Source organism: Anolis carolinensis, chromosome 5, assembly GCF_035594765.1.
Source record: "Anolis carolinensis isolate JA03-04 chromosome 5, rAnoCar3.1.pri, whole genome shotgun sequence".
In the NCBI taxonomy this organism is placed as follows: domain Eukaryota; kingdom Metazoa; phylum Chordata; class Lepidosauria; order Squamata; family Dactyloidae; genus Anolis; species Anolis carolinensis.
Genome location: NC_085845.1, coordinates 132188980 through 132203853, shown reverse-complemented (window position 1 = coordinate 132203853; position 14874 = coordinate 132188980). Strand labels below are relative to the sequence as shown.

The following is a 14874-nucleotide window of genomic DNA, read 5'->3' as shown; positions in this document are numbered from 1 at the left end:
CTGAGTAATTGCAGGAAAAACTCCAACGTAAGTAGCAATTTTGAAATCTACCAATTGCATTTGGCTTCAACACAATAAAAAAGTAGCTGAAATACCACTGTACCTTTGAGAGAGGAGGTGACGTGCACTATGACTTTCTCTTCTTGGCTTAAAAATCCACTCCCTTGACTTTTGGATGTTGCCATAGAGGTAATCGGTTGAATCTCCGGCTTGGGTTTCTTGCTACTAAGTATATATGGGTGAACATCTAACGAAAAGTGCCGGGTGTGCTTTTTCTCACCACTTGTGCTGGAGAGGGTGCTGGATACAGTTTTTTGGGACAAAGATGTCTGGGAGTTTTTTGAGTTGGACTCAAGCAAAGGAGCAACCAGACTGTCTGTTGCGGTTTTCCGACGCACTGGTTTTGGCTTCTCAGGCTTGTTGTTTTCAACTTTCATAATTGCTAACTGCTCTTTAAATGGTTGAGGAAGAGGATTTGTACTTGGTATCCATTTCATTTTCTTTCGAGGTCGCTTAATGACCAGGTGCTCATTAGGGTCGATGTCTGTGGGATCAATGCTGGGATCTATGGTTTGTATCCCAGAATCGCGTACGGTTGGGGTGACATCGTGATTGGATTGGGCTAATGCTGCAAGCAGCTGGCGCACCACATTGTCATACATCAGATCACTTTCATTGGTAATGAAATCCAAGCGGTTCAGTGACTTGATGTGGTCTCGATTTTCATTGCAAAACATAGCTAGGATATTAATGTCACAGAACTGAGACTTCTGCCACTGCTTTTTAGTCTTTATGCCAACCTTGTTCAGTTTGTCAAAGATGAAGTTGGATTTGCGGACGATGAAAAGATGGATTAAATTGATGAGAATAATCAAGTTCATGAAGGAGAGGAGGACAATGTCTACGCCAGCAATGATCCGTTGTAGTTGAACAGATGGCAGTTTGCAGTTCACCCGGATGAGTAATTTGGAATGGCTTGTTTTGTCGGGAGGTTCTCCGAGAGCGCAGGTAAACTCATTTTGTTTCTGCGTAGCATAGTATGTGGACAAATAAGTGATTGGGATGATGCTCAGAAAGATGATGAACAAGTGTCTCACAAGATAAAGCTTGGCTAAGAAGTTACTGCGCCCTCTCCGTTCCAGGTATTTTTCAAACAGATTTTGCTCCGGGCTCTTTTCTTTCTCAGCGTTCTCAATGATCTCTCGTTTCTCTCGCTCTGTAATCCCAGGGCCCTTGGATTGAATTTGTTTTTCAATTTTGGGTGCACGGCCTTCAGCAGCTCGGTGGTAGCAGTTATCTATCTCCTGGAGCAAAAAGTTAAGTTCAGACGTCAGTCTGGTGGAGGCCAGGAATTCCCAGCCAAGTGCCGGAATGTACATAATGCCAGCGAAAGCCAGCAGGGCATATGGAAGGAACTTATGCTCAAACAAGGAGGGCCAATGGCTGGCATTGACTCCTGGCAAGGCATCTCTTAGTTCTGTCCAACAGTATCCTCGGGCATACAAGGCTTGGTCACGCGTGAAGTTGTGGGGTGTGTAACAGTATATGGGCTCCTCTGTATAACAGAGAGAAAAGTCACTGCTGTATATTTTAACCTACAAAAGGAGCTCTGCAAAATAAATATTTCATAAACGATATCAATTTTTTGCCTATTACATGTTTAAAATACCATCAAGTGCACAGAGATGTATCATTCCCAAAAGGTTAAAATATCCTCTTCCCAAATTATGATATAAAGCACAGGGAAATCTTACTACCGTACCTTAAAATGCTATGATTAAGTTGAAGTAAGACTATTGTGTATGTACTTATACAAATTTTCTTGACTTTTGTTACCCATGCAAATCATAATACGTTCCAGAAAACAAAGAAAGAGGACACTACTTCTGCATACTAAATGAGGGCTCACATCCCTTGACATATGAAACAATGCTTTGTGTCTCTCTCCTCACAACTGCACAGATTATAATTAAAAATAATGGCAATTTAGAAAAACACACGGATGATTTTGTTAGCTTGATTGCTTTACTTCTTTAGAAGTTTGAAGCAAGGCAAATTCACTTGGAGAAGTTTCTCTCTTATTGTATCACCAGTGGCGGCAGGACTGCTGACCAAAAGGTTGGTGGTTCGAATCCGGGAAACGGGGCGATTTCCCGTCTGTCAGCTCCAGCTTCCCATGCGGGGACATGAGAGAAGCCTCCCACAGGATGGCAAAACAGCAAACATCCAGGCATCCTCTGGGCAACGTCCTTGCAGATGGCCAATTCTCTCACACTAGAAGCGACTTGCAGTGTCTCAAGTTGCTCGTGACACAAAACACCCCCCCCCCCCCCCGAATAATCTAGGGAGGCAAACTGACTTCCTCATAGCTCCAAAACTAACCAAATCTCTGTGATCATAGCAACAATAATTGAATTTAATCTATTTATTTGACTTATATCCTGCCCTGCCTTACAAATGCTTAGGGCATCTCTAATAGACTTAGATGCTGTAAACTGAGTAATATTAGCAAGTCCCACATCTGATTTGCTGTGCCAGATTATTCTAATAGCAATTAATTCTGTTACTTGTAATGAACCAGGGAAAGATAGTTTACAATTACCCGACAACTGGGACTGTAGCAGCTGTTTGTAAAACCAGCTCCAAAGAAGGTCAGGTCCAAACACAGCAGACAGATGCATTCTAACCATTACATAGAAGTGACACTTTCCTCACAGCATGTTTCAACAATAACGCATCACGCCACATCACATTTAAGTCATATCTCAATTCTAATTGGTCTGGCTAGACTGGGCTCCAAATCATAACTCAGTGCAATTGCCGCAGTGCTGGCTGCTACAGAATACCAGGCTGGCAGGGGAAAACTGACACAATTCCTTCATATTGTATCTGTGTCACAAGAAATGGCTGCAGGCTTGGAAATCCACATAACTAACAGCAATAATGCTCTTTTGCAACTTGAACTCCTAAGCTTTTAGCTGTAAAACCCTATGGAGAGAAGCCAAGCAGACTGGTTTTGCACAATCCTATCAGCATCACCCTGATACAAAATATATCTCCAAGGAACAGATGAAAGTAGTCAGTTGAGCGCCATCTTCTTGGAACCAGATTAAAGTATAGATTTTAGAAAGTACTGTATAATCCTTGTATCCGCAAGGGATATGTTCTAGGATTTCATATGAATATGCAAGGCTGTGGGTACTGAACAAACACCTTTTGGCAGAAGCACAAAGTTGTGGCAGAGGATCTAGGACAGTGGTTCTCAACCTATGGGTCCCCAGATGTTTTGGCCTACAACTTCCAGAAATCCCAGCCAGTTTACCAGCTGTTAGGATTTCTGGGAGTTGAAGGCCAAAACATCTGTGGACCCACAGATAGAGAACCACTGATCTAGGAAATACCTAGAATGGACAGCTATCGAAGCATTACTAGGCCTTTCAGCATAACTCCATGGTGAACCTCTTGCAGAAGCATGTTATAGAATCATCTGGAAGACCTAGAAAATCTTTAGAGATGGCATATTTTGTATATGCAACCATGGATACTGGTCCTGCAGATACAGAAGTTGTACTATAACACATTTAGCACATAATGTTAAATCATGTATGGGGAGAAGTCAATAAGAGTTCAAGCACCATTTTTCTTCTCCCCCAGTATGATCTCTAGATCAGAAATTACCACCTCCATTGCAGATTAACCAGTTTAAGGCTATAATTAATTCATACACTGTGATTAACCAGTAAATACTATTAGTGAAAACAAAATTTGTCCTGCACGTTATATATAACGATGATTAGTAGAAACAAGTTTGAAACTGGCTTGTTTCTACTAACCATCATTATGTATTTGTTCAGGACTGGATGACTTTTTGTGGTTCTTCTTTAATGACACTCCTAAAACTACAATGGGATCTAATATTGCATGTTGAGAGGTGAACGAAAGCATGATTGAAAGTATTTATGCACACCTACACACACACACACACACACACACACACACACACACACGATCAGAGAAAATTAGCTCTACCAAAATACAACTCTTTCTCTCTAAGCACACAGAGGCACCTTCCACAAGCTGTATACAATCCCACATCATCTCCTTTGAACTGGATTATATGGCAGTGTGGACTCAAATAACTGCGTTCAAATCAGATATTGTGGATTATCTGCCTTGATATTCTGGGTTATATGGCTGTGTGGAAGGGTACAGAGAGACATGCATAAGAATACATTATAACTTATATATTGTATTTCACCGATTCTAAGGTGTACTTTTTCCCCATTTAAAGAGCTTCAAAAATGAAATGTGCTTTATAGATTTGCTGAGTTTTTTCTCTTGCAAAACTATGCTACCTCTGAGGGAGGATGAAGAGGAAGAAAAGGTGCCCCAGACCCACCCCCCCCCCCCCCCCAGTTTGTCCTTGAACTCTGTATTACGGTTTACGTGGACAGGACACAGTAAACAGGCATTTATTACTTAGGGCCTTTCCACATAACAATATAACCCAGAATATCAAGGCAGAAAATCCCACAATATCTGCTTTGAATTGGGTTATCTGAGTCCACACTGCCATATATCCCAGTTCAAAGCGGATGTGGGATTTTATTTAAGGGGGCTCTGCCTTCAGCATATTCTATGGCATTGGGTAATACTGAATGACTGGAACTCTGACCATTGCAACAACAGACCTCTGAATGGGGTAAAAAATAGCAAGCCCCCACGAGTTCAGCTGAAAAAGAGGTATTATATATGAGTAACAAGCCTGACACATGACAAAAGACTGTCGTTTTCAATCCAACCAAAGCTTGCTGTGCACACAAAACCAGCTGGAACAACAAATAAGAACTCTATTTGGGACACACACCTGTTCAGTGTGGCATAATATTACACTAGTGGATAGAAAGCAGTTTTTTGACCCAAGGACACACCTTATGAATAAAAATACAACACAATAGGTGCATTATTTGATAGCTCTTTTTATTGAATATAAAGCAGGCGTCCCATTGTTCCTGTGAACTGGTATAAAAGAGTAAATAAATTAATATAGCCATGGATCCTCTTCTTTCTGGAAAATAAATTATAAATATGTCTAGTTAGTTTAAACAGCTCTTACATTTGTTTCCCACAATATAACCGTATCAGCTCTATCCACCTTTTCTGGGAAATTCACAACATGGAAAAAACATTATTAAAAGATGTGTTGTCAGGGACCTGAAAAAAAATCTGTCAATTTTCTTTTTATTGTAGTTCTTAGAATCTTACCAACATTCTGGTCTCACTCAATTTCTGTACCGGTTGTGAAACCTTTTCTCCTTTGTCACTTTTCTAATTTAAAGATTTGTTTGAATTTTTATTAGTGCATAACTTATACCTGCTGGATAAAAGATGTTTGTGCACATTTTTCATGCTGGCACACTTTATCTATACACTAGCTTGGGTACCCAGCGTTGCCCGGGTTATTTGAAAAAGGTCATTTTTATTGTACAAATTGTATAAGCTTGTGTGGGTGAACTATAACTCACATCATGCCAGGTTAACCCTGAAAAACTCCATCAGTACTTAAAATTTGTTCTGTTGGGTAAGTTTGCTCTAGATGCATCGTCAGTGTGGTTCAGTGTGCTCTCTGGCTGTAGGGTAAACTACAACTCCCACTATGGTCCCCTCAAACTCCTCCAATAGTTTGAGTTAGTCATGGGGGTTCTGTGTGCCAAATTTGATCCAGGTTCATCATCAATTGAGGTCACAGTTTCTCTGGTTGTGGGTGAACCACAACTCCCAGAAAGAAAGGTCATTTTCCATCAAATGCCTCCAGTAATCAAATTCCGGCATATAAAGTCAGTGTGCCAAGTTTGGCCCAGATCCATTGGTGTCTGGGTTCACAGTGTTCTCTGGATGTAGGTGAACTACAGCTCCCCCAAATCATGGTGAATTTTCCCCAAAGACCTCCAGTATTTTTTGCTGGTCATCGGGCTTTGTGTACCAAGTTTAGTCCAATTCTATCTTTGGTGGAGTTTAGAGTGCTCATTGATTGCAGGTGAACTATAAATCCCAGTACCTACAGTTCCAAAATGTCCAGGCCAATTCCCCTCAAAACCCACCAGAATTCAAATTTGGGCATATTGGGTATGCATGCCAAGTTTGATCCATATCCATCATTGTTCGGGTTCATAGCATGCTCTGGATGTAGGTGAACTACAACTCCTATAAATCCCTCTAAAGACCTCCAGTATTTTTTCTTGGTCATAAGGGTTCTGTGTGCCAAGTTAGTTCCAGGTCCATCACTGGAGGAGTTCAGAGTGCTCTTAGATTGTAGGTGAACTACACATCCCTGTACCTATTACTCCTATAAATCATGGCGAATTCTCCCCAAACCTCTCTAGTATGTTCAGTTGCTGATCAATTCCTCTATTTGCTGTGTGCCATAGAAAAGAGTAGGAAAAGGTTATGGGAAAGACAGTGGGCCAAGTCATGCAAATTCCACACTGATGGAGAGAGTAAGGAACACTGGGATGTCTATGGTGGAGCAAAAACAGAAAATCTAGGATGAAAATGTCCCTGTATGAAAGCCTTTACTTGGGTGGTGGGTAGTATGGTGTTTGTAGAGGACTTTGGCAGGGCTATTGGAGATGTTCATGATGTTCATTATAACCTGCAATATCATTGGAGGGAGGGACACTGGTGTATCCTGAGTAGTGGGAGCTATAGCTGTTTGTGGAGGCAGGAGCTTGTCTGTGTAAGTTAACATCTGTCTATCTGTCTGTTTGTTTGTTTGTTTGTATCACAAAGGCTGTGATGTCACTGGATTGGGTGTTGCTAGATGACGGATTGGATGTGAGGCTAGATCCTCTATGATGTCACCGAGAAGATTGCTTCTGTGTATGAGAGGAAAGGATGGCAGGAAAGAAGTGGGAGGAAAGTCAAAGAAGGGGAGAAAGGGAGAAACAAGGAAAGGGGGGGGAAGGAAGAGAAAGGGGTAAAGGTATGAGGGAAGGAAAAGAGAAAAAGAGGAGAGTAGGGGGGTAACGGCTCCTTTGACAACCAAGCAATGTCGGGTACATACGCTACTAAGGTATACACACGCTTTCATTAATAGTTTCTCAGAAAGCAGGTCATGGATTACATAAATGGATTAAACCTTCATTTAACATGAATTTATTTTCTGTCCCCCATGCATGAACAGTTGTACCGACAACTGGGCTACAATATTTAGAGACCACTCCTTACTGAAAAGCAAAGTCATGGTCAAAAAGTAATATCCCAAGGCATGCAATAAACCCAGTGGAATTTTTATTTGACATTATTTGTATTTTTAATTAATTTTATTGTAACTTATCTTTTTTATTCATTATATTTTATTATTTTGTTGTATTATTCTTAGTTATTTTGTTATTATAGTATTTTATTGTATTAATTTTTTAGTGTTTTTTATTATTTTTATTGTCTTATTTGTATTTATTTTATTTTTTATTCTTTTATTAACACTGGGCTGAGTGGGTTGCTAGATCAAGTGGGCGGAGCTTTGCCTTCTAACTGGCAGCAATTGGATAAAAACAATTATTTCTCTCCCTCTAATTAGGACTTTATTTTTCTTTTCTTTTTGTTGTCGGAACCTAGGGGCAAGGACAGTGGGTTGTGTTGCCAAATTTCTAGGTTCTGGGGCTTGTACTTTTGTTGTTTAGTGGAAGGAACGGACACCATTACTTCTTTATATATATAGATATACTTAGTGCTGTATTAAATAAAAAGGAAAACCAATTTGTTGACAGTTCTACAATATGGAAAACACATTATTTCCAAAAGCCCCCAGGCAGTATGAAAGTACAGCCGGTACCACAAAAATGTTAAGACAGAATCTCCAATAGCAAGTGGTATTAATATTAATTCTATTACACAAGCCCACAAAACCAAACTTTTTGTAATACAGTAGAGTCACACTTATCCAACATAAATGGGCCGGCAGAACGTTGATAAGCGAATATGTTGGATAATAAGGAGAGATTAAGAAAAAGCCTATTAAACATCAAAATAGGTTATGATTTTACAAATTAAGCACCAAAACATCATGTTATACAACAAATTTGACAGAAAAAGTAGTTCATTACACATTAATAATATGTAGTAATTACTGTATTTATGAATTTAGCACCAAAATATCACAATGCATTGAAAACATTGATTACAAAAATGCGTTGGATAATCCAGAACATTGGATAAGTGAGACTCTACTGTAATCAGAAATGAGAGTAGCACAGTTTAAATCAATGTTATGCTAATTTTAAACATGTCTTTATTTTTTTCCCATCACATCAACTTTTAAAAATACGACGAATGGTACATTACAGCTGACTACTGTAAAGTCTGCACATTTCACATCATATTTGTGATTTCACAAGTCAACAAGTATTTTTCATCAGATACAATTTTAGATCATTCTTATAGAGTTTTTTGCGCTGAATTCAGATCTGTGTTTTTTTCTGTCATGTGTAATTTTTGCAATGAGGCTAATTGAATAAATATTGCATTTACGCACTGATACCAATAGCATCTAATTGTGTAAACGCATTAAGTATTCAATTTGCATCATTGCAAAAACTACATGTGACAGAGAAAAAATAAATACAGATCTGAGTTCAGCACAAAAACCTGACCTAAAATTATATCTGATGAAAAATACTTGTTGGCTTGTGTTATCAGATCTAATTTTCCTATTGCATAACTAAAGCATGGTATGCCTTTACCTAAGAAAGGATCCATTAGTGGTAAGAACAGATTGCTTCTGACATTCCCCCCTCCAAGCTAACTACAGGCCTCCCATTTCCATGACCCTAAACACAGTTCATGGAAGCCACTTCTTCTGAAAATATTAAATATTAAATAATTCACTGTTTAGTTTTCTTATTTCAGCTAGGGACAAATGCACTTTCTTCAAACATAAGAAAACTCCATTGGGATATTACTGTTGCAATATAACTGCAGTGAAGGCACTGAAATGGAATAGTGGTTGAATTCCTAATTTCAATAAGAAGGTCTTCTGTGTCTGAGCAAGCTTTACAAAATCTTGACACAAAAAAGCATGGTAAATGCCAAATTTTCAGCCTTAAAATGGTTTATTATTGCAACTATATTATAACTATATAAGTTGTATTAAGTTTCGTAAAAAACTTCAAACTTGGTTATGGGACCAGGCTTTTGAGCAGTAGATGCAGCATTAATAGTAAAAATGATTTTATGACCAATAATGGACAGACCTTGATTACGACTTGAATTGTGCTTTTAAAATGGATGTTTATATGGATGCTTTTAATTAATGTTTAATTGTTTTTAATTGTAATTTGTTTAAATATTATGCTTTCGAGCATCTAATAATTGCTGATTGTGAGGCCGCCCTGAATCCCCCCTCGGGGGTGAGAAGGACGGGGTATAAATGTCTGAAATAAATATTACTATTTTAATACAAAAATAATAAATTCATTGTAGCTGTGAATTAACCCCCTTTATTTTCTGACAATCAATATTTTTAGATCCAGTCTATTGCTGGCTGGATCCCGGATTACGATTACTGATGTAAATGAACCTCAAGGGGCTGAAGTGGCACAGCAGATTAAACCATTAGGTTCAGAACTTTCTGACCAGAAGGTTGGTGGTTCCAATCTGCAGGATGGGGTGAGCTCCCATTATTAGCCCTAGCTTCTGCCAAACTAGCAGTTCGAAAACATGCAAATGTGAGTAGATCAATAGGTACTGCTTAGGCAGGAAGGTAACGGTACTCCATGCAATCATGCCAGTCACATGACCTAGGAGGTATCTACTGACAACGTTGGCTCTTTGGCTTAGAAATGGAGATGAGCCCCCCCCCCCCCCCCCCCGAGTCGGACTTCACTAGACTTAATGTCAAGGGGAAACCTTAACCTTTACTTAAAGGAACCTTCAGTTCTTATGGAGCAAGTGACTCTCCAGAATGCATTTGGAATATGGCATGACACTTGGATGACTTGCTTGAGTAATTTGGGTAATTCCTTGCATTGTAACCCTAACCCTAAAGGTAAAGGTTTTCCCGAACTGCTAGGTTGGCAGGAGCTGGGGCTAACAGCGGGTGCTCATTCCGCTCCCGGGATTTGAACCTGGCACCTTTTGGTCCGCAAGTTCAGCAGCTCAGCGCTTTAATGCACTGTGTCACCAGTAATAACACAATAGTATATGCTCTATTGCCTTCTAGCCACTCTTTAAAGCAAAAACAAAGGTGTCTGTAAGAACAGCTGTAAAAGAAAATGCTCATTAGCACCCCACGGCTGGAATCCAAAGAGAGATGCTCAAGGGTTTGGGGCGTGCTCAGTGGGATTTTTGTTATCCAGCCAGGGCCCCATGCCACACTTTTGGAATAATTTCCTTTGAAAGGCCCACTCAATTTCAAACATAGCTTTCATGAAAGCCTCCAATCACTAAAAATCCCCAGGTGAAAAAGCAGGAATTCTTACACAGTTTCTTCTGTTACAGTTTATATTATACAACCTGAAAATGCATGCATCCTATTTATATCGTCTTTGCAGCAGAAATGGCAAATGATATGTAGAAAACTCAATTTTCTCTCTTTTTTTGTTACATTTAAAGAAAATGAAATATAAGAATCCAGTACCCTATTCCAGTTAACCAAATGTTTTTCCTGATCTTTTCTAGCTAGAATAAAACACCTTCATCCTCTTTAAAAATATAGCAGTTCTACATATTCTGACTCCAATTTTATCAAGTATCAGAGTTATGGCTCTCATTTGGTATGGCAGAGATCTACTTCTAACTTGCTTTGATCACTTTCACCAATAAGACTCATCCAATCAGAAAATTGTTATTTGGAGTTTTCCTGACACTTTGCATGCTACAGAATAAATTCATAAACTGCGCAGACATAATTACATATCAGAGTACAAAACAAAACAACAGAATTGATTCATCGGTCATGTAACTTACTGCCTTCTCCAAAACTTCAAGAAAGCACTTGATGAACCAATCTGGAGACAGCATATTATTTGAGAACACAGAAATGCTTTACCAGCTCCAACAACCACTATGTCAGACTACACAGAGAAGCCACTGAAATCAACAAGCATGTGGACAATTTCAACAGAAAGGAGAAAACCATGAAAATGAACAAAATCTGGCTACCAGTAATAAAACACTCTAAAATCAGGACAGTAAATAAAGAGCAACACTCTAAAAACAGGGGAATTCCAGACATGAATCAATCAGGGGCAGCTAACACCTCCTGACAAAAGATTCCCCCAGGCAAGAATCAGCCAGGCCTTGGAGCTAAAAGGCTGTTCAGTGCTAATCAAGGTGACCAATTGCAACATTCACACCTGCCTCAAACAGATAAGAGTTCTTTCTCCCATCCTAGAACTTCCACAGATATATAACGTCATTTTCTTAGTTTCCAATATACCTCACAACCTTTGAGGATGCCTGCCATAGATGTGGATGGAACGTCAGGAGAGAATGCTTCTGGAACATGGCCATACAGCAACCCAGTGAATCTGGCCACAGAAGCCTTCTACAACACATTGCTCAAGAGAATTTGCTAGTAGAAGTGTGGCAGAAGGCTGAACTAGGGAATTGCTAAGAGACATAGAAATACAGAGTTCATGAGATCACTTTGGTATATTGAAGCCATTTCAAATACACATAATGAGAACGCTAATGTCAAAGCTTACATTTTCAATTAAACTGTCAGGTCTGTCTGCCTTCTTGAAGAAAAAAGCAAACCCAACAATTTACAGAAACCTTAGGGGACATTTGGCGAAGAAAAAAGTATTATGTTGGAAATACAATACAAAACACTAGTTTCTGGTGCAATCTTTGCTGGAAGTGAAATATAATATTATCGTTTTTGACATATACAGCCCAATATTATATAAGTTGCCCTTTTTCGAGATCTATCCTTAAGCTTCTTAAACCCCGTCCTCAGAATGCAATAATTCCAAATTAAGTATCAATGGAGGACATAATAATCATCTCTTCTTTCATTCTGATGTTTGAGCTGTGTCAAAATGAAACCCTGTCTTTAATTCATGATAAATCATCATTCTGGTGTGCTATCATTCCAGAAAAACAATTACGTTCAGATGGCCCCAGCCAGCCAAAGCGAGAACAGACAACAAATCTCTTTCTGAAATTGACTGACTATGAAAAGACTCGCATGTTTCCTGAATGCTGTTGTCCTGACTCTTCATTACACACCAAAGAAATGCATAGCCTGAGTTCAGCCGGACTCAATTCTGAATAAAGCTGTATAGGATTGCACTGCTAAAGTCTTCATTATTTTCATACAGATTAACTTGGGAACAAACAGTAAATATGCACTGAGATAATGAATCAAGACAAACCTCCTAATCTGAGATACTAGTGTATTATAAACAAATTTGGGACATGTTTTAAGAGACATTGTGTTGGGAAGTTCCAATGGGTTTTGCCTTGGTCCTGTGTGACTTGAACAAGTATATCTTAGATTAACACACAGGTCAGTGGTTGGGTATGGCAGGTTGTCATCAGTACCAAAAAAGAAAATGGGTTCCTGGAACTGCAAAGACAAGTATCCACTATTACAGTAATACAGAAATCATTAAACCTAAATTTAGTTCAATACATCAAAATGAAAATAGATACAAAAGGTGTTGTTAAACAATCCAACAAAGGACTGTTACATTCACAGTAGAAGCAATATTTTTCTCTTGAAGGATGAATTTACTCCTCATAAACAATAAATGTTCTTTAGTTCTTTGATTGTTCCACATACTCAATTTAACAACGCCTTTTGTATCTGTTTTCATTTTGATGTATTGAACTAAATTTAGGTTTAATGATTTCTGTATTACTGTAATAGTGGATACTTGTCTTTGCAGGTTGTCATCAGTAGCCATGGAAGTCTACTTGCGGTCATTTTTTCTTCTCATAGGAAATTCCAGGTCATCTTCCAAGGAACCTCAGTGTCCCCTCTAACTAGGGCTTGGAAAACTTAACTGTGTGGGACTATAACTCCCAAAATCCCTTGGCTAGAACCTAGAGATGGCCTGTTGTTCACAGCAATATTATGATGTGGAATCTACAATGTGGGAGACCTTTCTCTTCGAAATCCAACATATTACAAGAATACAGTTTTAGTTATATACTGAAAAACATACTTTTTTGTTCAAGCTTTTAGTAATATGGTGTACCTTAATTAAAATGGCAAAATCAAGATTTGCTTTTTGAATATACACAATTATACAATATACAATATATATATTGAGGGTGGCTGAATCTGTAGATGCAGAATTTGGATACAGAGGGCTGACTCTAATATTACTTCTTCTTCATAATCTTGGCTTACTGTCTGGCCACAATTACCAGTTTAACAAAAAAAGTAGATAAATTAGGTCCGGTATGCCTCACACAAGGAAAGCAGATGTACAATTTCATCAAGAATGAAACAGAAAATGAATTGGGAAGGATGACAACTAGAGTGCAGATGGCAGAAAATCTGACTTTGATGTGACAAGACACTGTATAGAGGGCACCTCTGCTCCTTTAAGATAACAATATGTGCAGCAAAGAAAATTTTCTTCTCTGCATGCATTGCATCCATGAATTCACATTCAACTGAGCTGTTCAGAGTGGTGAGAGGTTTAACTCAGGTACCCACTCCTCCAAATCCATTACTAGAACCTTCAGAAGCTCATGGTGATGCCTTTAACAACCACTTCACAGAAAAAATATCTTGCATAAGAGACGATTTATATGAGGTCATTGGAGCAGAAGCCAACAATGAGTTGTCCAGCAGCTCTTTGAGTGGGATTACACTGGATCAGTTTCAATTGGTGAGTATTGTTAATGTGGACAAGCTGCTGGAGCATGTAAGGAAGAAAACCTGCTTTCTTGATCCCTCCCCCTCTTGGTTGGTCATCTAGGAAGGAGATGCAATTTGATCTCAAATACAACAAATTATCGATACATCTCTCAGGGAGAGGAATTTTCCATCCTGTTTAAAAGAAGCAATAGTTAGACCACTGTTGAAAAAGCCCTCCCTGGATCCCCCGGCCCTTAATAATTACAGACCAGTCTTTAAACTTTCTTTTTTGGGCAAGGTGATTGAGAGGGAAGTTGCCCTCCAACTCTAGGCAGTCTTGGATGACACACATTTTCCTGACCCATTTCAAACCGGCTTCAGAGCAGGATACGGCGTTGAGACTGCTATGGTCACCTTAGTGGATGATCTCTGTCTTAACACTGACAAGGGAAGTGTGCCCTTATTACTGCTTCCAGGCCTCTCAGTGGCTTTTGATACCACTGACCACGGTATCCTTCTGGAATGCCAGAGGGTGGGGGGCTGGGAATTGGAGGCACTGTGTTGCAGTGGTTTCTCTCCAGCAGGTTCCAGATTATGGTACTTGGGGATAGCTGCTCCTCAAAAAAGGAGCTGTTATGTGGTGTCCCGGAGGGTGCTATTCTATCCCCAATGCTTTTTAACGTTTACATGAAACCGCTAGGAGAGATCATCCAGAAATGTGGGGTGGGATGTTATCAGTATGCTGATGACACCCAAATATATTTTTCTATTCCTCCAAAAACAGCCTTAGTTAAGAATAGCACGTCTCCTTTGAATTAATGAGATGAGATAATAGGCTGGATGAGTAAAAACAAATTGAAACTAAGTCCAAACAAAACAGAGGTGCTTGCCCTTAAGGGCCCTAATCTGGGGATGGAGCCGTGTCAACTAGTTCTGGATGGAGCTACATTCCCCCTGAAAGACTGCATTTGCAGTTTGGGAGTGATCCTTGATCCATTTCTCCAGATGTCAGCCCAGGTAGATGTGACAGTCAAGACTGTTTACTATCAGATTCAGTT

At 39.3% G+C, this 14874-nt stretch overlaps 1 protein-coding gene across 5 annotated transcripts in view; it reads right to left on the bottom strand.

Moving 5' to 3' along the window:
- The window catches only part of panx2 (pannexin 2), a 37642-nt gene that overhangs the window by 7728 nt on the left and 15040 nt on the right, over positions 1-14874 (bottom strand). For 3 of the 5 annotated variants that reach the window (XM_062982281.1, XM_008111216.3, XM_003221334.4), the window contains one exon: positions 104-1555. In XM_062982281.1, the coding sequence (XP_062838351.1) occupies positions 104-1555 (1452 nt within the window). Of the gene's footprint in view, positions 1-103; positions 5069-14874 lie in introns of all 5 variants that reach the window. The other 2 variants (XM_062982282.1, XM_062982283.1) reach the window with 2 other exon arrangements.